At 34.5% G+C, this 27,163-nt stretch overlaps 1 protein-coding gene across 1 annotated transcript in view; it reads right to left on the minus strand.

Moving 5' to 3' along the window:
• Positions 1 to 587: 587 nt before the first annotated feature.
• LOC306861842 (pendrin-like) overlaps positions 588 to 27,163 on the minus strand; it is a gene marked incomplete at its 3' end in the record, with an annotated part of 55,884 nt that continues 29,308 nt past the window's right edge. The window contains exons 14-21 of the mRNA XM_079404323.1: positions 3,887 to 3,956; positions 3,679 to 3,771; positions 3,491 to 3,586; positions 3,103 to 3,339; positions 2,746 to 2,800; positions 2,489 to 2,634; positions 843 to 926; positions 588 to 647 (exon numbers count right to left, since the gene is read on the minus strand). Of these exons, the coding sequence (XP_079260449.1) occupies positions 588 to 647; positions 843 to 926; positions 2,489 to 2,634; positions 2,746 to 2,800; positions 3,103 to 3,339; positions 3,491 to 3,586; positions 3,679 to 3,771; positions 3,887 to 3,956 (841 nt within the window). The remainder of the gene's footprint in view (positions 648 to 842; positions 927 to 2,488; positions 2,635 to 2,745; positions 2,801 to 3,102; positions 3,340 to 3,490; positions 3,587 to 3,678; positions 3,772 to 3,886; positions 3,957 to 27,163) is intronic.

Genomic DNA, 27,163 nt, shown 5'->3' on the forward strand with positions numbered 1-27,163 from the left:
AAAATGCCACACCCCTAATACCACCTGCCTCTGACTAGCAACAGCAGATTATGATTTACACAATTTTATAAATTAAAGACTATTGGCTCTTTTAAAAAGTAATAAACCCTATGATGTGCACCACCCCAATTTCCTGTTGTAATAGGAAATACATCAACACAGGAAGTTAGTGGTGTTCTGTTAATTGTGCTTGACTTACTCATAATGTGTCACAAATTTTTTTTTATAACAGACCTTTTTTAGTTTCTGACTATAGTGATATCCAATCTGACAACAAATCAGGGTCAGCAGACTGATGAAACAATGAAACACAAAGACACATTGCAATGTATTACTACTTTTTCTCAGATGATTTATTTCCAAATATCAAATGTTCCTCTTCTTTAAGACTTTTGGTGAACAATTCTTAAACACAGATTGTGTTTGTGTATCAAAAAGGGCCTCGATACTGATGAACTCGGCAGGCCTCCACATCCTGTATTGTGCTGATTGGTATTTGTTGTCTTGTATTTGCCTCAAAAATGAGGCTGTAAAAATCAAAACGCTGCTTGTTTTTTAAATGTTGCAGTTGGTGTTATTTTTCTAGTTCAGATGTTGAAGTCTTTGTTAGCTCCACTTTCAGTCTTCCCAGGATGTCTCCTGACCCACTATCAGCAAATGAATTGGAAGACGATGACTGTCTTTCCCCGTGATTCCTAACAAAGGGAGTGTTTCCTCAGTTTGAAAGTCCATAAATAGCCTAGACATGAAAGAGAAATACTTGTTTGGTGGGTTGTTTATTTGAGTTATTTGATAAAAATATATAACTGAAGCTATAAATTAAAACGATGTGGGATGCTCACCAAGTGCTGGATGTCATAGGTCTCAACCAGGTCCTCATCTTCAGGAAAAGGAAGTGACTCTTTGTCATCTTGCAACTGTGAAATCTAAGCACAGATATTTTTTATACATATATATATATAAAATTAGGTATTAGTTTAGGTATTGGGTAGGACTAGGGATGTAGAATAAGGCATTCATATGTGCTTAATTTGTATTAATAAATGGCTAATATTCTAGTAATATGCATGCTAATAAGCAACTATAAGAGACCCTCAAATAAAGTGTTACCATATATATATATGAAGAGTTCTTTTGCAAAAACAGATAACTCCGTTTTTAACCATTTTCAAAAATCATGTTTTTTCATTGTGCATTCCAATTAATCTCAATCAAACTGCAGTTGGGTTATTTTGATTAGGTTAAAAAAAATAACAAAAAAATACAGCTAACTAACACAATAAAACACAACAAAAACATGATAACATAATTTGAAAATAAAAAAATCTGTTTTTGCAAATAAACTTCATATATATATATATATATATATATATATATGTATGTATGTATGTATGTATATATAATATGATATTATTATATAATTAGAATGCCATACTACAGTACCGGGAAATTTCTATATGCACAGAATGCTACAGGTGTCATGTTTCAAATGTTCAATACTGTTCAAAGGTTTGGAATCAGTAAGATATAATTTTTAAATGTTTTGGAAGAAGTTTCTTAGGTTTACCAAGGCTATGTGCATTTGGTCAAAAACAATAATTTAACAATAACAGAAATCATTCTAAAATGCTGATTTGCTGGTCAAGAAACATTTATTGGTATCAATGTATTATCAGCGTTGCTGCTTGTTATTTTTGCGGAAAGCTTTTTTAATTATTTTTTTTATTTTTTTTAATAGACCATCGACCTTTTTACATTTTTGTGATAAAAAGAAAGTTAAACTGAACAGCATTTATTGAGAATATAAATCTTTACAAATATCTTTACTGTTGTTTTTGATCAATTCAATGCATCTTTTTTAATAAAAGTATTAATTTTATTACTAGCTGCTGATATTTAGAAGGTGGCCTAATTTACATGAATTCACCCTGTACACTGCACAGTATAGAGTACAATAGTATTCCATTCTGAACAAAATCTGTTGCATTGCATCATGTTACAACTGGCCACTTTAACTAGAAGCCATTTTTTTCCATGGGTAACTTTTTCCACATTGAGTAATATCAGCATGTGCCGAAACATTCCTTTTATTATATCTTATCTTGTATCTTTGATTATCAGGATTTATAGTCACCCAGGATATCAGGCTCAATAAACCAACTAGAAATTTATCAGTCACCTCCAAATTTATGTTATCATTGAGCAGCTTTATTATGAGACAATTGACCCTGTATTTATTGTTATTGTTATTGAATTTCTTTGGTCCAAGATGTATTTTTCACCGCGTGAGAACATGTGTGGTGTGAGAGACGTAGCATCAGTAATGAAGGGGGGTGGGTCTTTCCGAAGGGTCAACTGACACATGGAACACATGAACACAGGTAATATATTCACCATATTCCTATTTGCAAATAGTGTTTTTGCTGTGAGATCACAAACTATTCTTTAACTATTCAATCAACCCTCAAGTTTAAAATGTTAATTTTACCTTCTCAGCTAATGGATCCTCATAATTTCCAGTGGAGGTTTCCAGCTGTATGAATAGAATGGCATCATGGATGGAGAGGAAGAGAATGTCTCTAGTAACCTCCTCATCAAAGAAGGACAGGGCCTCCATTCTCCTGACAAGCTCACCTGTGACACAAGGACCCTTTAGGTTAATCACCATGTCCTAAACTGCCATTATCAGGCTGGAGTTTGTAGCAACAGCTTGTTACAACATACTGTTAAAGAGTCAGGCCTTACCATCACAGCCTGCGATGTAGACGCTGACCCCAATTCGTATGAATTCCTTCACCACCTGTGAAGATGGGAAAAGAGGGATTAGCTGCTACTTGGTTTTGCTCCACATCATTCCAAACCATTCTTATTTGAAACACACAAGAAGATATTTTGAAGACAATATGATGAAAGTCAGTGGGGTTCAAAACAACACTGGACTCCATTGACTTTCAATGTATGGACAATAAAACACAGGCTTTTTTTCAAAATATCTTAGTCATACAGGTTTGGAATGACATGAAGGTCACCATCATACTGTGGTTACACATTATTGGAACGATGACTCAGTAAAGAGCAATAAAGATAAAGCAATACACGTACCAGTTTGAGGGACTTGGCTGCTACTACGTCCAGGAATGAAACGGCAGAAAAGTCCACCACGAGGCTATGAATATGGACCCTGGGTACTGACACACTGACAGGCAGCTCAGACGTCCAGTCTACCTGAACCTTCACCTCTGAGTCTTTCTGAGACTCCCCTTCCTCCAGCTCAGGACACTGCTCTTTTTCAAAGGCTTGGTTTTCTACTCCCAGTGAGGCCACTGGCACCAAACCATTCTTTGAAGGACAGCAGATATGGGAAAGGCCAGAATGTGGTGTCATAAACTGTTGGTGAATAAAATAAATTATTTTCTTGGAAGCATTCCAAAAATGTTCAAATGTTTGTGATGTACAAATACTTTGTCAGACTCTGTTGTGCACGATGTACCTCTGTAGCTTGTAGTTTTCCTTTTTTAATGAGTTTGTGAATCTTCTTCAAAGCTTTATTTCTTTTCTTGAACACCCGCACTGCATCAAACCCCACCTGTAAGAATTAATAAGCACACCATGGTTTTTTTTTCAAACCAATCAAATCATAGTTTATCTTTTCAGAATTTAGAATTACAGTAAACTCACCTCTTCTCTCAACTTCTCTTTGAAGTAATCGATATTTGCAAAGTAAATGGGTGAGTTGCACTTGAAGATCTTTATTCCAGGAATTTCATTAATCTGAACATTTGGGGAAATACCATGTTAGTTTAAAACATGTATATTGTTCATATATATGATTACATATGTTGTGGCAAGTAACTGTTTATTGACAGCATGAAAATGTGCATCTTACATTTTTGTAGTCCTTCATGTTTTTGTAGATGTCAGTGTTAGGGACATTTCCAAGGGTGGCACAAGAAGGGCTGAATGAAATAAGAGTTTAATCTTCACAACAAAGTTCACCATGATTTATGTTTCACAATTAATTTACATTATGTCCAATTTTAACATTGCTTATTCTTTTATACTCCTTGGAATTCTATTAAACATTACAAAACAAGCATATATGTGATTAACATTAATAATTATCAGAGTGTCTATTTACACTAAGTGCAAATAGCCCGCCTTGTTGTCAAAGGCTATTTACATTAACTTCGCCAACTAACGTGTGATTGGTTTAGTCAAGATTTAAAAAAGAGGCTAGCTGTGTATCACTTTCAGTAGAGTAGATGGTAAAACGTGCTTTTTGACGCGATCAACACGAGTTCGAGTCCGCCTTTTGCCGAAGTTTTTTTCTCCCTTTTCAAATCTCATATCGCATCGGAAAGGCATTTATTTTCAATAAAAAATGAAGGAAATAATCAAAAAGTTGAAAATAAAGTATCGGGTAGGGTTAGGGTAGGTGTAGGGAGGGCTTTATTATCCAAATAAGGTGGCATCCATTTAATAATTAGGGCCCAAGCCAGTAAGGCGCAGGGCCCTATTGTTCTTCTAAGGATTATTAGGGCCCAAGCCAGTAAGGCGCAGGGCCCTATTGTTCTTCTAAGGATTATTAGGGCCCAAGCCAGTAAGGCGCAGGGCCCTATTGTTCTTCTAAGGATTATTATTTTTATTTTTTTTTTTTTTTTTATTATTTTTTATTTCGACTATCCGGGTACTTTTGGGGGCCTTAACGTGCCCGAAAACTCTTGAAAATTTGCACGCACGTTGGACCCTGCGGCCATTAGGACGCCGCTGAGGCTGGGACCCGGGCGTGGCACAGGGGCTCTACGGCGCCCCCTGGAAAATTGTCAGAAAACTTGATGTATAGCTCACACATACTTGCACGTATTCATATGAAACTCGGTACACATATAGAACTCATTGAGCCGAACAACTTCCGAGCAGCATGTCATAGGCTCCGCCCAACAGGAAGTCGGCTATTCAGGGCTGTTTAAAAAGCGCATGCTCTGGAATTTGATATACTCCTCTGAGGATTTCCATACTATTGCCACCAAACTCGGTGAACATGATCTCAAGACATTGGGGACGCTAAATTGCGAAGATATTTTTGATATGTCGAACGGTTTGCCCGTGGCGAGGCGATGAAGTTATGGCGAAAAATGAGACCCAGGAAATGCCTAATAACGTCCACATACATTGTATGATGTAGATCAAACTTCATTGATTTGTTCGTTGTGTGATGCCGATCGGATAGATGTGACTATTATGACTGAAAGTTATAGCGCCACCAACTGGCTGCAGGAAGTGTGTCGTTTTCAAAATGCTTTGAATTCAGCATCTTATTTTTACTCGATTTGCTTCAAACTTCACCAGAATAATGTCAAAACACGGCCGATGTAAAACTGTGAAGGGAATATTGATATCTAAAATTATGTTACCATGGCAACGTGTCAAAGTTGAAAATTCGTTTCTGGTGATTTTGAGGCAGATAACATGTTTAGAATGTCATGAAACTCAACACACATATCAGTATTAATGATAGTTAGACACTGGAAAAAGCTCATAAACGGGCGTGGAAGAGGCACTCTATAGCGCCACCTTTTGTCAAAAATGGGGGGGTTAGTTTTAGCTACAGACACCAAACTTGGTACATAAATTGTTCTTATTAATCCGGACAACTTTCTAATTTACAGTCATTAGCTACGACCAACAGGAAGTCGGCTATATTTATTTTAATGTGGGTTTTTTTTTAAAACGGGCTGTAAACAAATTAATACTCCTCCAAGCAGAAACACGGAAATCACACCAAACATTTTTTATCATGATGCCAAAATACTGACGATGCTAAATTGCGGACGGATTTAGGATATCTTGAACGATGATTTAATGGCAATTTATTAAAGTTACAGTAAAAAAGATATTTTTTATTTTTTTTTATCTTTTAAGAGCAGCTTCCAAACACTTCATAAAAAATTACATACACAGAACAATACAGTCTGAGGATATGTGATTAATTTCATGAATTTACAATACACTATGCTTAGGAGAAAATTTAAAAACTATCAGAGAGTTGATATAATGCTTCTGAGTGAGAGATCCCTGCCAGCCTGCAGCTGAGTGAGGGGTGGGGGTGGGGTGGGCTGTCAGTGACTGTGTGAGTGACTGTGTGGATTGAGGAGCTGGGTGAGAGAGAGAGAGAGAGGGTCTGTTTTTTTTAAATCTTTAAAAAATGCTTATAAATCATTAAAGATTTTGATAACACTTTATAATAAGGTCTCAATTCTTAACATTAGGAAATGCATTAATTAACGTGAACTAACAATGAAAAATATATTTTTACAGCATGTTAATTCTTCCAGGATAGTATGAACTAACAAAGAACTTTTTTTTTAAAGCATTTATTAATCTTTTTAATGTTAGAAAAATAATCATGTTCAAAAGATTAACTTTAAAATGTAATAATATATAAACACATTTTGGAATTAATATTCATCAACATTAAATGGTATATGATTATATATATATAATGATAGCTACAGACACCAAACTCGGTACATAAATTGTTCTTATTAATCCGGACAACTTTCTAATTTACAGTCATTAGCTACGACCAACAGGAAATCGGCTATTTTTTTTTTTATGTGTTTTTTTTTTTTTTTAAACGGGCTGTAAACAAATTCATACTCCTCCCAAGCAGAAACCAACAATTCACACCAAACATTTTTTCACATGCTTCCAAGATACTGAAGATACTACATTGCGGACGGATTTAGGATATCTTGAACGGTGATTTAATGGCAATTTATTAAAGTCACAGTAAAAAATAACACTTTTCTTTTTTTTTATCTTTTAAGAGCAGCTTCAAAACACTTCATAAAAAATTACATACACAGAACAATACAGTCTGAGGATATGTTATTAATTCATGAATTTACAATACACTATGCAGAGGAGAAAATTTAAAAACTATCAGAGAGTTGTTTCACTGCTTCTGAGTGAGGGGTGGGGGTGGGGTGGGGTGTGAGTGACTGTGTTAGTGACTGTGTGGATTGAGGCAGTGGGTGAGAGAGAGAAAGAGAGAGAGAGGGTCTGTTTTTTAAAATCTTTTAAAAATGCTTATAAATCATTAAAGATTTTGATAACACTTTATAATAAGGTCTCAATTCTTAACATTAGGAAATGCATTAATTAACGTGAACTAACAATGAAAAATATATTTTTACAGCATGTTAATTCTTCCAGGATAGTATAAACTAACAAAGAACAATTTTTTTTAAAAGCATTTATTAATCTTTTTAATGTTAGAAAAATAATCATGTTCAAAAGATAAACTTTAAAATGTAATAATATATAAACACATTTTGGAATTAATATTGATCAACATTAAATGGTATATAATTATTAATGATTATATATATATAATGATAGCTACAGACACCAAACTCGGTACATAAATTGTTCTTATTAATCCGGACAACTTTCTAATTTACAGTCATTAGCTACGACCAACAGGAAATCGGCTATTTTTTTTTAATGTTTTTTTTTTTTTTTAACGGGCTGTAAACAAATTCATACTCCTCCAAGCAGAAACCAAAAATTCACACCAAACATTTTTTCACATGCTTCCAAGATACTGAAGATGCTACATTGCGGACCGATTTAGGATATCTTGAACGGTGATTTAATGGCAATTTATTAAAGTTACAGTAAAAAAGAGAAAACTTTTCTTTTCTTTTTTTCTTTTAAGAGCAGCTTCCAAACACTTCATAAATAATTACATACACAGAACAATACAGTCTGAGGATGTGATTAATTTCATGAATTTACAATACACTATGCGGAGGAGAAAATTTAAAAACTATCAGAGTTCTCCTGTCTCTGTGCTTCTAATGTTTGCGGTAGGTGACTGGGTGGGTGACTGACTGTGTGAGTTCAGTGAGTGTGGAGGGGGAGAGAGAGAGGGAGAGAGAGAGAGGGTCTGTTTAAACATCTCAATAAAATCCTTAAAAAATGCTTATAAAGCATTAAAGGTTTTGATAACACTTTATAATTAAGTCTCATTTGTTAACAGTAGGGAATGCATTAATTAACATGAACTAACAATGAAATATATATTTTACAGCATGTTAATTCTTCATTGATAGTATGAACTTACAATGAACTAACAATGAACAAAATATTTTTTATATTAGAAAAATAGTCATGTTCAAAAGATAAAACTTTAAAATTTAATAATATATTAACACATTTTGGAATTGATTTTGATCAACATTAAATGGTATATATTTATTAATGATGTAAATTAACAACAGTTAAATAATGTTGTTTTTTAACATTGGTTAATTCACAAATAACATTAAATATTAACAATATATTTTTTACTTTATTAATTTGTGTTAGAAAAAATTATTCATGTTAGTTAATGGAAAAATAAATCATTAAAAAATGCTTATAAATCATTAAAAGCTTTGGTAACTATAATAATTTCTCATTTGTTAGCATTAGTAAATGCATTAACTAACATCAACTACCAATGAAAAATAAATTTTCACAGAATTTAAAGTTTTATATGTTCTGTGTGTGTGTGTGTTTCACAGAGTTGATGGTTTGGATTAACCCTTTAATTGCCGTATCCCTTAAAACCAAACTGCCAGAGGGTTACTGTGATGCTTGTGCTCGCTGGGCACCGTTTTATCGATGCCACCGGGGTGGCGTATGCTGACGGCTTGGGCCCGTCATCGCTGCTCGCAGCTATATTTAGGGCCCAAGCCAGTAAGGCGCAGGGCCCTATTGTTCTTCTAAGGATTATTATTTTTTTTTTTTTTTTTTTTTTTTTTTTTTTTTTATTTCAATCATCCGGGCACTTTTGGGGGCCTTAACGTGCCCGAAAACTCTCGAAAATTGGCACGCACTTTGGAACCTGCGGCCATTAGGACGCCGCTGAGGCTGGGACCCGGGCGTGGCACAGGGGCTCTACGGCGCCCCCTGGAAAATTGTCAGAAAGCTTGATGTATAGCTCACACATACTTGCACGTATTCATATGAAACTCGGTACACATATAGAACTCATTGAGCCGAACAACTTCCGCGCAGCATGTCATAGGCTCCGCCCAACAGGAAGTCGGCTATTCAGGGCTGTTTAAAAAGCGCATGCTCTGGAATTTGATATACTCCTCTGAGGATTTCCATACGATTGCCACCAAACTCGGTGAACATGATCTCAAGACATTGGGGACGCTAAATTGCGAAGATATTTTTGATATGTCGAACGGTTTGCCCGTGGCGAGGCGATGAAGTTATGGCGAAAAATGAGACCCAGGAAATGCCTAATAACGTCCACATACATTGTATGATGTTGATCAAACTCCAGTGGTTTGTTCGTTGTATGATGCCGATCGGATAGATGTGACTATTATGACTGAAAGTTATAGCGCCACCAACTGGCTGCAGGAAGTGTGTCGTTTTCAAAATTATTTGAATTCAGCATCTTATTTTTACTCGATTTGCTTCAAACTTCACCAGAATAATGTCAAAACACGGCCGATGTAAAACTGTGAAGGGAATATTGATATCTAAAATTATGTTGCCATGGCAACGTGTCAAAGTTGAAAATTCGTTTCTGGTGATTTTGAGGCAGATAACATGTTTAGAATGTCATGAAACTCAACACACATATCAGTATTAATGATAGTTAGACACTGGAAAAACCTCATAAACGGGCGTGGAAGAGGCACTCTATAGCGCCACCTTTTGTCAAAAATGGGGGGGTTAGTTTTAGCTACAGACACCAAACTCGGTACATAAATTGTTCTTATTAATCCGGACAACTTTCTAATTTACAGTCATTAGCTACGACCAACAGGACGTCGGCTATATTTATTTTAATGTGGGTTTTTTTTTAAAACGGGCTGTAAACAAATTCATACTCCTCAAAGCAGAAACACGTAAATCACACCAAACATTTTTTCTCATGATGCCAAAATACTGAAGATGCTAAATTGCGGACGGATTTAGGATATCTTGAACGATGATTTAATGGCAATTTATTAAAGTTACAGTAAAAAAGAGATTTTTTTTTTTTTTTTATCTTTTAAGAGCAGCTTCCAAACACTTCATAAAAAATTACATACACAGAACAATACAGTCTGAGGATATGTGATTAATTTCATGAATTTACAATACACTATGCAGAGGAGAAAATTTAAAAACTATCAGACAGTTGTTACAATGCTTCTATGAGTGAGAGTTCCCTGTCAGCCTGCAGCTGAGTGAGGGGGTGGGGGTGGGGTGTGAGTGACTGTGTGAGTGACTGTGTGGATTGAGGAGCTGGGTGAGAGAGAGAAAGAGAGAGAGGGTCTGTTTTTTTTAAATCTTTAAAAAATGCTTATAAAGCATTAAAGGTTTTCATAACACTTTATAATTAAGTCTCAATTGTTAACAGTAGGGAATGCATTAATTAACATGAACTAACAATGAAAAATATAATTTTTTACAGCATGTTAATTCTTCATTGATAGTATGAACTTACAATGAACTAACAATGAACAAAATATTTTTAATGTTAGAAAAATAGTCATGTTCAAAAGAGAAACTTTAAAATTTAATAATATATTAACACATTTTGGAATTAATATTGATCAACATTAAATGGAATATAATTATTAATGATTATATATATATAATGATAGCTACAGACACCAAACTTGGTACATAAATTGTTCACATTAAGCCGGACAACTTTCTAATTTACAGACATTAGCTACGACCAACAGGAAGTCGGCTTTTTTTTTTTTATGTGTTTTTTTTTTTCAAAACGGGCTGTAAACAAATTCATACACCTCCAAGCAGAAACCACAAATTCACACCAAACACAGAACAAGACAGTCTGAGGATATGTGATTAATTCCATGAATTTACAGTACACTATGGCGAGAAGAAAATTTTAAAACTTATCAGAGATATCCTGTCACTGTGCTTCTAATGTGTGCGGTAGGTGACTGGGTGAGTGACTGACTGTGTGAGTTCAGTGAGTGTGGAGGGGGAGAGAGAGAGAGAGAGAGAGAGAGAGAGAGAGAGAGAGAGAGAGAGAGAGAGAGAGAGAGTCTGTTTAAACTTCTCAATAAAATCCTTAAAAAATGCTTAAAGCATTAAAGGTTTTGATAACACTTTATAATTGAGTCTCATTTGTTAACAGTAGGGAATGCATTAATTAACATGAACTAACAATGAAAAATATATTTTTTAAAGCATGTTAATTCTTCATTGATAGTATGAACTTACAATGAGCTAACAATGAACATAATATTTTTAATATTAGAAAAATAGTCATGTTCAAAAGATAAAACTTTAAAATTTAATATATTAACACATTTTGGAATTGATTTTAAACATTAAAACATTGATTTCAACATTAAATGGTATATATTTATTAATGATGTAAATTAACAACAGTTAAATAATGTTGTTTTTTAACATTGGTTAATTCACAAATAACATTAAATATTAACAATATATTTTTTACTTTATTCATTTGTGTTAGAAAAAATTATTCATTTTAGTTAATGGAAAAATAAATCATTAAAAAATGCTTATAAATCATTAAAACCTTTGGTAACTATAATAATTTCTCATTTGTTAGCATTAGTAAATGCATTAACTAACATCAACTACCAATGAAAAATATATTTTCATAGAATTTAAAGTTTTATATGTTGTTCTGTGTGTGTGTGTTTCACAGAGTTGATGGTTTGGATTAACCCTTTAATTGCCGTATCCCTTAAAACCAAACTGCCAGAGGGTTACTGTGATGCTTGTGCTCGCTGGGCACCGTTTTATCGATGCCACCGGGGTGGCGTATGCTGACGGCTTGGGCCCGTCATCGCTGCTCGCAGCTATATTTAGGGCCCAAGCCAGTAAGGCGCAGGGCCCTATTGTTCTTCTAAGGATTATTAGGGCCCAAGCCAGTAAGGCGCAGGGCCCTATTGTTCTTCTAAGGATTATTATTTTTTTTATTATTTTTTATTTCGACTATCCGGGTACTTTTGGGGGCCTTAACGTGCCCGAAAACTCTTGAAAATTGGCACACACATTGGAACCTGCGGCCATTAGGACGCCGCTGAGGCTGGGACCCGGGCGTGGCACAGGGGCTCTACGGCGCCCCCTGCAAAATTGTCAGAAAGCTTGATGTATAGCTCACACATACTTGCACGTATTCATATGAAACTCGGTACACATATAGAACTCATTGAGTTGAACAACTTCCGCACAGCATGTTTTAGGCTCCGCCCAACAGGAAGTCGGCTATTCAGGGCTGTTTAAAAAGCGCATGCTCTGGAATTTGATATACTCCTCTGAGGATTTCCATACGATTGCCACCAAACTCGGTGAACATGATCTCAAGACATTGGGGACGCTAAATTGCGAAGATATTTTTGATATGTCGAACGGTTTGCCCGTGGCGAGGCGATGAAGTTATGGCGAAAAATGAGACACAGGAAATGCCTAATAACGTCCACATACATTGTATGATGTAGATCAAACTTCATTGATTTGTTCGTTGTGTGATGCCGATCGGATAGATGTGACTATTATGACTGAAAGTTATAGCGCCACCAACTGGCTGCAGGAAGTGTGTCGTTTTCAAAATGCTTTGAATTCAGCATCTTATTTTTACTCGATTTGCTTCAAACTTCACCAGAATAATGTCAAAACACGGCCGATGTAAAACTGTGAAGGGAATATTGATATCTAAAATTATGTTACCATGGCAACGTGTCAAAGTTGAAAATTCGTTTCTGGTGATTTTGAGGCAGATAACATGTTTAGAATGTCATGAAACTCAACACACATAGCAGTATTAATGATAGTTAGACACTGGAAAAAGCTCATAAACGGGCGTGGAAGAGACACTCTATAGCGCCACCTTTTGTCAAAAATGGGGGGGTTAGTTTTAGCTACAGACACCAAACTCGGTACATAAATTGTTCTTATTAATCCGGACAACTTTCTAATTTACAGTCATTAGCTACGACCAACAGGAAGTCGGCATTATTTATTTTAATGTGGGTTTTTTTAAAAAACGGGCTGTAAACAAATTAATACTCCTCCAAGCAAAAACAAGGAAATCACACCAAACATTTTTTATCATGATGCCAAAATACTGAAGATGCTAAATTGCGGACGGATTTAGGATATCTTGAACGATGATTTAATGGCAATTTATTAAAGTTACAGTAAAAAAGAGATTTTTTTTTTTTTTTTATCTTTTAAGAGCAGCTTTCAAACACTTCATAAAAAATTACATACACAGAACAATACAGTCTGAGGATATGTGATTAATTTCATGAATTTACAATACACTATGCTTAGGAGAAAATTTAAAAACTATCAGAGAGTTGATATACTGCTTCTGAGTGAGAGATCCCTGTCAGCCTGCAGCTGAGTGAGAGGTCCTGTCAGCCTGCAGCTGAGTGAGGGGTGGGGGTGGGGTGGGCTGTCAGTGACTGTGTGAGTGACTGTGTGGATTGAGGAGCTGGGTGAGAGAGAGAAAGAGAGAGAGAGGGTCTGTTTTTTAAAATCTTTAAAAAATGCTTATAAATCATTAAAGATTTTGATAACACTTTATAATAAGGTCTCAATTCTTAACATTAGGAAATGCATTAATTAACGTGAACTAACAATGAAAAATATATTTTTACAGCATGTTAATTCTTCCATGATAGTATGAACTAACAAAGAACAGTTTTTTTTAAAGCATTTATTAATCTTTTTAATGTTAGAAAAATAGTCATGTTCAAAAGATAAACTTTAAAATTTAATAATATATTAACACATTTTGGAATTAATATTGATCAACATTAAATGGTATATAATTATTAATGATTATATATATATATATATATATAATGATAGCTACAGACACCAAACTCGGTACATAAATTGTTCTTATTAATCCGGACAACTTTCTAATTTACAGACATTAGCTACGACCAACAGGAAGTCGGCTATATTTATTTTAATGTGGGTTTTTTTTAAAAACAGGCTGTAAACAAATTTATACTCCTTCAAGCAGAAACACAGAAATCACACCAAACATTTTTTCTCATGATGCCAAAATACTGAAGATGCTAAATTGCGGACGGATTTAGGATATCTTGAACGGTGTTTTAATGGCAACTTATTAAAGTTACAGAAAAAAGAGAAAACTTTTTTTTTTATCTTTTAAGAGCAGCTTCCAAACACTTCATAAAAAATTACATACACAGAACAATACAGTCTGACGATATGTGATTAATTTCATGAATTTACAATACACTATGGAGAGGAGAAAATTTAAAAACTATCAGAGATCTCCTGTCACTGCGCTCCTAATGTGTGCGGTGGGTGACTGGGTGGGTGACTGACTGTGTGAGTTCAGTGAGTGTGGAGGGGGAGAGAGAGAGAGAGAGAGAGTGAGAGAGAGAGAGAGAGGGTCTGTTTAAACTTCTCAATAAAATCCTTAAAAAATGCTTATAAAGCATTAAAGGTTTTGATAACACTTTATAATTAAGTCTCATTTGTTAACAGTAGGGAATGCATTAATTAACATGAACTAACAATGAAAAATATATTTTTTACAGCATGTTAATTCTTCATTGATAGTATGAACTTACAATGAGCTAACAATGAACAAAATATTTTTAATATTAGAAAAATAGTCATGTTCAAAAGATAAAACGTTAAAATTTAATAATATATTAACACCTTTTGGAATTGATTTTGATAAACATTAAATGGTATATATTTATTAATGATGTAAATTAACAACAGTTAAATAATGTTGTTTTTTTAACATTGGTTAATTCACAAATAACATTAAATATTAACAATATATTTTTTACTTTATTCATTTGTGTTAGTAAATTATTCATGTTAGTTAATGGAAAAATAAATCATTAAAAAATGCTTATAAATCATTAAAACCTTTGGTAACTATAATAATTTCTCATTTGTTAGCATTAGTAAATGCATTAACTAACATCAACTACCAATGAAAAATATATTTTCACAGAATTTAAAGTTTTATATGTTGTTTTGTGTGTGTGTGTGTTTCACAGAGTTGATGGTTTGGACTAACCCTTTAATTGCCGTATCCCTTAAAACCAAACTGCCAGAGGGTTACTGTGATGCGTGTGCTCGCTGGGCACCGTTTTATCGATGCCACCGGGGTGGCGTATGCTGACGGCTTGGGCCCGTCATCGCTGCTTGCAGCTATATTTTTTTTTTTTTTTTTTTTTTTTTTTTTTTTTTTTTTTAATTATTTTTTATTTCGACTATCCGGGTACTTTTGGGGGCCTTAACGTGCCCGAAAACTCTTGAAAATTGGCACACACATTGGAACCTGCGGCCATTAGGACGCCGCTGAGGCTGGGACCCGGGCGTGGCACAGGGGCTCTACGGCGCCCCCTGCAAAATTGTCAGAAAGCTTGATGTATAGCTCACACATACTTGCACGTATTCATATGAAACTCGGTACACATATAGAACTCATTGAGCTGAACAACTTTCATGCTGCATGTTTTAGGCTCCGCCCAACAGGAAGTCGGCTATTCAGGGCTGTTTAAAAAGCGCATGCTCTGGAATTTGATATACTCCTCTGAGGATTTCCATACGATTGCCACCAAACTCGGTGAACATGATCTCAAGACATTGGGGACGCTAAATTGCGAAGATATTTTTGATATGTCGAACGGTTTGCCCGTGGCGAGGCGATGAAGTTATGGCGAAAAATGAGACCCAGGAAATGCGTAATAACGTCCACATACATTGTATGATGCAGATCAAACTTCAGTGATTTGTTCGTTGTATGATGCCGATCGGATAGATGTGACTATTATGACTGAAAGTTATAGCGCCACCAACTGGCTGCAGGAAGTGTGTCGTTTTCAAAATGCTTTGAATTCAGCATCTTATTTTTACTCGATTTGCTTCAAACTTCACCAGAATAATGTCAAAACACGGCCGATGTAAAACTGTGGAGGGAATATTGATATCTAAACTTATGTTGCCATGGCAACGTGTCAAAGTTGAAAATTCGTTTCTGGTGATTTTGAGGCAGATAACATGTTTAGAATGTCATGAAACTCAACACACATATCAGTATTAATGATAGTTAGACACTGGAAAAAGCTCATAAACGGGCGTGGAAGAGGCACTCTATAGCGCCACCTTTTGTCAAAAATGGGGGGGTTAGTTTTAGCTACAGACACCAAACTTGGTACATAAATTGTTCTTATTAATCCGGACAACTTTCTAATTTACAGTCATTAGCTACGACCAACAGGAAGTCGGCTATATTTATTTTAATGTGGGTTTTTTTTAAAAACGGGCTGTAAACAAATTAATACTCCTCCAAGCAGAAACACGGAAATCACACGAAACATTTTTTATCATGATGCCAAAATACTGAAGATGCTAAATTGCGGACGGATTTAGGATATCTTGAACGATGATTTAATGGCAATTTATTAAAGTTACAGTAAAAAAGATAATTTTTATTTTTTTTTATCTTTTAAGAGCAGCTTCCAAACACTTCATAAAAAATTACATACACAGAACAATACAGTCTGAGGATATGTGATTAATTTCATGAATTTACAATACACTATGCTTAGGAGAAAATTTAAAAACTATCAGCCTGCTTCTGAGTGAGAGCTCCTGCCACTGCTTCTGAGTGAGGGGTGGGGGTGGGGTGTTGTGGGGTGTGAGTGACTGTGTGAGTGACTGTGTGGATTGAGGCAGTGGGTGAGAGAGAGAGAAAAAGAGAGAGAGGGTCTGTTTTTTAAAATCTTTAAAAAATGCTTATAAATCATTAAAGATTTTGATAACACTTTATAATAAGGTCTCATTTCTTAACATTAGGAAATGCATTAACATGAACTAACAATGAAAAATATATTTTTACAGGATGTTAATTCTTCCATGATAGTATGAACTAACAAAGAAAAATTTTTTTTAAAGCATTTATTAATCTTTTTAATGTTAGAAAAATAGTCATGTTCAAAAGATAAACTTTAAAATTTAATAATATATTAACACATTTTGGAATTAATATTGATCAACATTAAATGGTATATAATTATTAATGATTATATATATATAATGATCGCTACAGACACCAAACTCGGTACATAAATTGTTCTTATTAATCCGGACAACTTTCTAATTTACAGTCATTAGCTACGACCAACAGGAAGTCGGCTATATTTATTTTAATGTGGGTTTTTTTTTAAAACGAGCTGTAAACAAATTCATACTCCTCCAAACAGAAACACAGAAATCACACCAAAACATTTTTTCTAGTGATGCCAAAATACTGAAGATGCTAAATTGCGGACGGATTTAGGATATCTTGAACGATGATTTAATGGCAATTTATTAAAGTTACAGTAAAAAAGAGAATTCTTTTTTTTTTTTTTTTTTTTTAAGAGCAGCTTCCAAACACTTCATAAAAAATTACATACACAGAACAATACAGTCTGAGGATATGTGATTAATTTCATGAATTTACAATACACTATGCAGAGGAGAAAATTAAAAAACTATCAGAGCTGCTGCTGAGTGAGAGCTCCCTGTCACTGCTTCTGAGTGAGGGGTGGGGTGTGAGTGACTGTGTGAGTTCAGTGAGTGTGGAGGGGGAGAGAGAGAGAAAGAAAGAGAGAGAGAGAGAGAGAGAGAGAGGGTCTGTTTAAACTTCTCAATAAAATCCTTAAAAAATGCTTATAAAGCATTAAAGGTTTTGATAACACTTTATAATTAAGTCTCAATTGTTAACAGTAGGGAATGCATTAATTAATATGAACTAACAATGAAAAATATATTTTTTACAGCATGTTAATTCTTCATTGATAGTATGAACTTACAATGAGCTAACAATGAACATAATATTTTTAATATTAGAAAAATAGTCATGTTCAAAAGATAAAACATTAAAATGTAATAATATATTAACACATTTTGGAATTGATTTTGATAAACATTAAATGGTATATATTTATTAATGTAAATTAACAACAGTTAAATTATGTTGTTTTTTAACATTGGTTAATTCACAAATAACATTAAATATTAACAATATATTTTTTACTTTATTCATTTGTGTTAGAAAAAATTATTAATGTTAGTTAATGGAAAAATAAATCATTAAAAAATGCTTATAAATCATTAAAACCTTTGGTAACTATAATAATTTCTCATTTGTTAGCATTAGTAAATGCATTAACTAACATCAACTACCAATGAAAAATATATTTTCACAGAATTTAAAGTTTTATATGTTGTTCTGTGTGTGTGTGTTTCACAGAGTTGATGGTTTGGATTAACCCTTTAATTGCCGTATCCCTTAAAACCAAACTGCCAGAGGGTTACTGTGATGCGTGTGCTCGCTGGGCACCGTTTTATCGATGCCACCGGGGTGGCGTATGCTGACGGCTTGGGCCCGTCATCGCTGCTTGCAGCTATATTTATTTTTTTTTTTTTTTTTTTTTTTTTTTTTTTTTTTTTTTTATTTCAATCATCCGGGCACTTTTGGGGGCCTTAACGTGCCCGAAAACTCTCGAAAATTGGCACGCACGTTGGAACCTGCGGCCATTAGGACGCCGCTGAGGCTGGGACCCGGGCGTGGCACAGGGGCTCTACGGCGCCCCCTGGAAAATTGTCAGAAAGCTTGATGTATAGCTCACACATACTTGCACGTATTCATATGAAACTCGGTACACATATAGAACTCATTGAGCCGAACAACTTCCGCGCAGCATGTCATAGGCTCCGCCCAACAGGAAGTCGGCTATTCAGGGCTGTTTAAAAAGCGCATGCTCTGGAATTTGATATACTCCTCTGAGGATTTCCATACGATTGCCACCAAACTCGGTGAACATGATCTCAAGACATTGGGGACGCTAAATTGCGAAGATATTTTTGATATGTCGAACGGTTTGCCCGTGGCGAGGCGATGAAGTTATGGCGAAAAATGAGACCCAGGAAATGCCTAATAACGTCCACATACATTGTATGATGTTGATCAAACTCCAGTGGTTTGTTCGTTGTATGATGCCGATCGGATAGATGTGACTATTATGACTGAAAGTTATAGCGCCACCAACTGGCTGCAGGAAGTGTGTCGTTTTCAAAATTATTTGAATTCAGCATCTTATTTTTACTCGATTTGCTTCAAACTTCACCAGAATAATGTCAAAACACGGCCGATGTAAAACTGTGAAGGGAATATTGATATCTAAAATTATGTTGCCATGGCAACGTGTCAAAGTTGAAAATTCGTTTCTGGTGATTTTGAGGCAGATAACATGTTTAGAATGTCATGAAACTCAACACACATATCCATTTTAATGATAGTTAGACACTGGAAAAACCTCATAAACGGGCGTGGAAGAGGCACTCTATAGCGCCACCTTTTGTCAAAAATGGGGGGGTTAGTTTTAGCTACAGACACCAAACTCGGTACATAAATTGTTCTTATTAATCCGGACAACTTTCTAATTTACAGTCATTAGCTACGACCAACAGGACGTCGGCTATATTTATTTTAATGTGGGTTTTTTTTTAAAACGGGCTGTAAACAAATTCATACTCCTCAAAGCAGAAACACGTAAATCACACCAAACATTTTTTCTCATGATGCCAAAATACTGAAGATGCTAAATTGCGGACGGATTTAGGATATCTTGAACGATGATTTAATGGCAATTTATTAAAGTTACAGTAAAAAAGAGATTTTTTTTTTTTTTTTATCTTTTAAGAGCAGCTTCCAAACACTTCATAAAAAATTACATACACAGAACAATACAGTCTGAGGATATGTGATTAATTTCATGAATTTACAATACACTATGCAGAGGAGAAAATTTAAAAACTATCAGACAGTTGTTACAATGCTTCTATGAGTGAGAGTTCCCTGTCAGCCTGCAGCTGAGTGAGGGGGTGGGGGTGGGGTGTGAGTGACTGTGTGAGTGACTGTGTGGATTGAGGAGCTGGGTGAGAGAGAGAAAGAGAGAGAGGGTCTGTTTTTTTTAAATCTTTAAAAAATGCTTATAAAGCATTAAAGGTTTTCATAACACTTTATAATTAAGTCTCAATTGTTAACAGTAGGGAATGCATTAATTAACATGAACTAACAATGAAAAATATAATTTTTTACAGCATGTTAATTCTTCATTGATAGTATGAACTTACAATGAACTAACAATGAACAAAATATTTTTAATGTTAGAAAAATAGTCATGTTCAAAAGAGAAACTTTAAAATTTAATAATATATTAACACATTTTGGAATTAATATTGATCAACATTAAATGGAATATAATTATTAATGATTATATATATATAATGATAGCTACAGACACCAAACTTGGTACATAAATTGTTCACATTAAGCCGGACAACTTTCTAATTTACAGACATTAGCTACGACCAACAGGAAGTCGGCTTTTTTTTTTTTATGTGTTTTTTTTTTTCAAAACGGGCTGTAAACAAATTCATACACCTCCAAGCAGAAACCACAAATTCACACCAAACACAGAACAAGACAGTCTGAGGATATGTGATTAATTCCATGAATTTACAGTACACTATGGCGAGAAGAAAATTTTAAAACTTATCAGAGATATCCTGTCTCTGTGCTTCTAATGTGTGCGGTAGGTGACTGGGTGAGTGACTGACTGTGTGAGTTCAGTGAGTGTGGAGGGGGAGAGAGAGAGAGAGAGAGAGAGAGAGAGAGAGAGAGAGTCTGTTTAAACTTCTCAATAAAATCCTTAAAAAATGCTTAAAGCATTAAAGGTTTTGATAACACTTTATAATTAAGTCTCATTTGTTAACAGTAGGGAATGCATTAATTAACATGAACTAACAATGAAAAATATATTTTTTAAAGCATGTTAATTCTTCATTGATAGTATGAACTTACAATGAACTAACAATGAACAAAATATTTTTAATATTAGAAAAATAGTCATGTTCAAAAGATAAAACTTTAAAATTTAATATATTAACACATTTTGGAATTGATTTTAAACATTAAAACATTGATTTCAACATTAAATGGTATATATTTATTAATGATGTAAATTAACAACAGTTAAATAATGTTGTTTTTTAACATTGGTTAATTCACAAATAACATTAAATATTAACAATATATTTTTTACTTTATTCATTTGTGTTAGAAAAAATTATTCATTTTAGTTAATGGAAAAATAAATCATTAAAAAATGCTTATAAATCATTAAAACCTTTGGTAACTATAATAATTTCTCATTTGTTAGCATTAGTAAATGCATTAACTAACATCAACTACCAATGAAAAATATATTTTCATAGAATTTAAAGTTTTATATGTTGTTCTGTGTGTGTGTGTTTCACAGAGTTGATGGTTTGGATTAACCCTTTAATTGCCGTATCCCTTAAAACCAAACTGCCAGAGGGTTACTGTGATGCTTGTGCTCGCTGGGCACCGTTTTATCGATGCCACCGGGGTGGCGTATGCTGACGGCTTGGGCCCGTCATCGCTGCTCGCAGCTATATTTATTTTATTTTTTTTTTTATTTTTTTTTTTTTTTTTATTTCAATCATCCGGGCACTTTTGGGGGCCTTAACGTGCCCGAAAACTCTCGAAAATTGGCACGCACGTTGGAACCTGCGGCCATTAGGACGCCGCTGAGGCTGGGACCCGGGCGTGGCACAGGGGCTCTACGGCGCCCCCTGGAAAATTGTTAGAAAGCTTGATGTATAGCTCACACATACTTGCACGTATTCATATGAAACTCGGTACACATATAGAACTCATTGAGCTGAACAACTTCCGTGCAGCATGTCTTAGGGTCCGCCCAACAGGAAGTCGGCTATTCAGGGCTGTTTAAAAAGCGCATGCTCTGGAATTTGATATACTCCTCTGAGGATTTCCATACGATTACCACCAAACTCGGTGAACATGATCTCAAGACATTGGGGACGCTAAATTGCGAGGATATTTTTGATATGTCGAACGGTTTGCCCGTGGCGAGGCGATGAAGTTATGGCGAAAAATGAGACCCAGGAAATGCCTAATAACGTCCACATACATTGTATGATGTAGATCAAACTCCAGTGGTTTGTTCGTTGTATGATGCCGATCGGATAGATGTGACTATTATGACTGAAAGTTATAGCGCCACCAACTGGCTGCAGGAAGTGTGTCGTTTTCAAAATGATTTGAATTCAGCATCTTATTTTTACTCGATTTGCTTCAAACTTCACCAGAATAATGTCAAAACACGGCCGATGTAAAACTGTGAAGGGAATATTGATATCTAAAATTATGTTGCCATGGCAACGTGTCAAAGTTGAAAATTCGTTTCTGGTGATTTTGAGGCAGATAACATGTTTAGAATGTCATGAAACTCAACACACATATGAGTATTAATGATAGTTAGACACTGGAAAAAGCTCATAAACGGGCGTGGAAGAGGCACTCTATAGCGCCACCTTTTGTCAAAAATGGGGGGGTTAGTTTTAGCTACAGACACCAAACTCGGTACATAAATTGTTCTTATTAATCCGGACAACTTTCTAATTTACAGTCATTAGCTACGACCAACAGGACGTCGGCTATATTTATTTTAATGTGGGTTTTTTTTTAAAACGGGCTGTAAACAAATTCATACTCCTCAAAGCAGAAACACGTAAATCACACCAAACATTTTTTCTCATGATGCCAAAATACTGAAGATGCTAAATTGCAGACGGATTTAGGATATCTTGAACGATGATTTAATGGCAATTTATTAAAGTTACAGTAAAAAAGAGATTTTTTTTTTTTTTTTTATCTTTTAAGAGCAGCTTCCAAACACTTCATAAAAAATTACATACACAGAACAATACAGTCTGACGATATGTGATTAATTTCATGAATTTACAATACACTATGCAGAGGAGAAAATTTTAAAACTATCAGACAGTTGTTACAATGCTTCAATGAGTGAGAGTTCCCTGTCAGCCTGCAGCTGAGTGAGGGGGTGGGGGTGGGGTGGGGTGTGAGTGACTGTGTGGATTGAGGAGCTGGGTGAGAGAGAGAAAGAGAGAGAGGGTCTGTTTTTTTTAAATCTTTAAAAAATGCTTATAAAGCATTAAAGGTTTTCATAACACTTTATAATTAAGTCTCATTTGTTAACAGTAGGGAATGCATTAATTAACATGAACTAACAATGAAAAATATAATTTTTTACAGCATGTTAATTCTTCATTGATAGTATGAACTTACAATGAACTAACAATGAACAAAATATTTTTAATGTTAGAAAAATAGTCATGTTCAAAAGAGAAACTTTAAAATTTAATAATATATTAACACATTTTGGAATTAATATTGATCAACATTAAATGGAATATAATTATTAATGATTATATATATATATAATGATAGCTACAGACACCAAACTTGGTACATAAATTGTTCACATTAAGCCGGACAACTTTCTAATTTACAGACATTAGCTACGACCAACAGGAAGTCGGCTTTTTTTTTTTATGTGTTTTTTTTTTTCAAAACGGGCTGTAAACAAATTCATACACCTCCAAGCAGAAACCACAAATTCACACCAAACACAGAACAAGACAGTCTGAGGATATGTGATTAATTCCATGAATTTACAGTACACTATGGCGAGAAGAAAATTTTAAAACTTATCAGAGATATCCTGTCACTGTGCTTCTAATGTGTGCGGTAGGTGACTGGGTGAGTGACTGACTGTGTGAGTTCAGTGAGTGTGGAGGGGGAGAGAGAGAGAGAGGGAGAGAGAGAGAGAGAGAAAGAGAGAGAGAGAGACTGTTTAAACTTCTCAATAAAATCCTTAAAAAATGCTTATAAAGCATTAAAGGTTTTGATAACACTTTATAATTGAGTCTCATTTGTTAACAGTAGGGAATGCATTAATTAACATGAACTAACAATGAACAAAATATTTTTAATATTAGAAAAATAGTCATGTTCAAAAGATAAAACTTTAAAATTTAATATTTAATATATTAACACATTTTGGAATTGATTTTAAACATTAAAACATTGATTTCAACATTAAATGGTATATATTTATTAATGATGTAAATTAACAACAGTTAAATAATGTTGTTTTTTAACATTGGTTAATTCACAAATAACATTAAATATTAACAATATATTTTTTACTTTATTCATTTGTGTTAGAAAAAATTATTCATGTTAGTTAATGGAAAAATAAATCATTAAAAAATGCTTATAAATCATTAAAACCTTTGGTAACTATAATAATTTCTCATTTGTTAGCATTAGTAAATGCATTAACTAACATCAACTACCAATGAAAAATATATTTTCACAGAATTTAAAGTTTTATATGTTGTTCTGTGTGTGTGTGTTTCACAGAGTTGATGGTTTGGATTAACCCTTTAATTGGCGTATCCCTTAAAATCAAACTGCCAGAGGGTTACTGTGATGCTTGTGCTCGCTGGGCACCGTTTTATCGATGCCACCGGGGTGGCGTATGCTGACGGCTTGGGCCCGTCATCGCTGCTCGCAGCTATATTTATTTATTTATTTTTTTTTTTTTTTTTTTTTTATTTCAATCATCCGGGCACTTTTGGGGGCCTTAACGTGCCCGAAAACTCTCGAAAATTGGCACGCACGTTGGAACCTGCGGCCATTAGGACGCCGCTGAGGCTGGGACCCGGGCGTGGCACAGGGGCTCTACGGCGCCCCCTGGAAAATTGTCAGAAAGCTTGATGTATAGCTCACACATACTTGCACGTATTCATATGAAACTCGGTACACATATAGAACTCATTGAGCCGAACAACTTCCGCGCAGCATGTCATAGGCTCCGCCCAACAGGAAGTCGGCTATTCAGGGCTGTTTAAAAAGCGCATGCTCTGGAATTTGATATACTCCTCTGAGGATTTCCATACGATTGCCACCAAACTCGGTGAACATGATCTCAAGACATTGGGGACGCTAAATTGCGAAGATATTTTTGATATGTCGAACGGTTTGCCCGTGGCGAGGCGATGAAGTTATGGCGAAAAATGAGACCCAGGAAATGCCTAATAACGTCCACATACATTGTATGATGTTGATCAAACTCCAGTGGTTTGTTCGTTGTATGATGCCGATCGGATAGATGTGACTATTATGACTGAAAGTTATAGCGCCACCAACTGGCTGCAGGAAGTGTGTCGTTTTCAAAATTATTTGAATTCAGCATCTTATTTTTACTCGATTTGCTTCAAACTTCACCAGAATAATGTCAAAACACGGCCGATGTAAAACTGTGAAGGGAATATTGATATCTAAAATTATGTTGCCATGGCAACGTGTCAAAGTTGAAAATTCGTTTCTGGTGATTTTGAGGCAGATAACATGTTTAGAATGTCATGAAACTCAACACACATATCCATTTTAATGATAGTTAGACACTGGAAAAACCTCATAAACGGGCGTGGAAGAGGCACTCTATAGCGCCACCTTTTGTCAAAAATGGGGGGGTTAGTTTTAGCTACAGACACCAAACTCGGTACATAAATTGTTCTTATTAATCCGGACAACTTTCTAATTTACAGTCATTAGCTACGACCAACAGGACGTCGGCTATATTTATTTTAATGTAGGTTTTTTTTTAAAACGGGCTGTAAACAAATTCATACTCCTCAAAGCAGAAACACGTAAATCACACCAAACATTTTTTCTCATGATGCCAAAATACTGAAGATGCTAAATTGCGGGCGGATTTAGGATATCTTGAACGATGATTTAATGGCAATTTATTAAAGTTACAGTAAAAAAGAGATTTTTTTTTTTTTTTTATCTTTTAAGAGCAGCTTCCAAACACTTCATAAAAAATTACATACACAGAACAATACAGTCTGAGGATATGTGATTAATTTCATGAATTTACAATACACTATGCAGAGGAGAAAATTTAAAAACTATCAGACAGTTGTTACAATGCTTCTATGAGTGAGAGTTCCCTGTCAGCCTGCAGCTGAGTGAGGGGGTGGGGGTGGGGTGTGAGTGACTGTGTGAGTGACTGTGTGGATTGAGGAGCTGGGTGAGAGAGAGAAAGAGAGAGAGGGTCTGTTTTTTTTAAATCTTTAAAAAATGCTTATAAAGCATTAAAGGTTTTCATAACACTTTATAATTAAGTCTCAATTGTTAACAGTAGGGAATGCATTAATTAACATGAACTAACAATGAAAAATATAATTTTTTACAGCATGTTAATTCTTCATTGATAGTATGAACTTACAATGAACTAACAATGAACAAAATATTTTTAATGTTAGAAAAATAGTCATGTTCAAAAGAGAAACTTTAAAATTTAATAATATATTAACACATTTTGGAATTAATATTGATCAACATTAAATGGAATATAATTATTAATGATTATATATATATAATGATAGCTACAGACACCAAACTTGGTACATAAATTGTCCACATTAAGCCGGACAACTTTCTAATTTACAGACATTAGCTACGACCAACAGGAAGTCGGCTTTTTTTTTTTTATGTGTTTTTTTTTTTCAAAACGGGCTGTAAACAAATTCATACACCTCCAAGCAGAAACCACAAATTCACACCAAACACAGAACAAGACAGTCTGAGGATATGTGATTAATTCCATGAATTTACAGTACACTATGGCGAGAAGAAAATTTTAAAACTTATCAGAGATATCCTGTCACTGTGCTTCTAATGTGTGCGGTAGGTGACTGGGTGAGTGACTGACTGTGTGAGTTCAGTGAGTGTGGAGGGGGAGAGAGAGAGAGAGAGAGAGAGAGAGAGAGAGAGTCTGTTTAAACTTCTCAATAAAATCCTTAAAAAATGCTTAAAGCATTAAAGGTTTTGATAACACTTTATAATTGAGTCTCATTTGTTAACAGTAGGGAATGCATTAATTAACATGAACTAACAATGAAAAATATATTTTTTAAAGCATGTTAATTCTTCATTGATAGTATGAACTTACAATGAGCTAACAATGAACATAATATTTTTAATATTAGAAAAATAGTCATGTTCAAAAGATAAAACTTTAAAATTTAATATATTAACACATTTTGGAATTGATTTTAAACATTAAAACATTGATTTCAACATTAAATGGTATATATTTATTAATGATGT

The sequence above is a fragment of the Barbus barbus genome (assembly GCF_936440315.1).
Source record: "Barbus barbus genome assembly, chromosome: 42".
In the NCBI taxonomy this organism is placed as follows: Eukaryota; Metazoa; Chordata; class Actinopteri; order Cypriniformes; family Cyprinidae; genus Barbus; species Barbus barbus.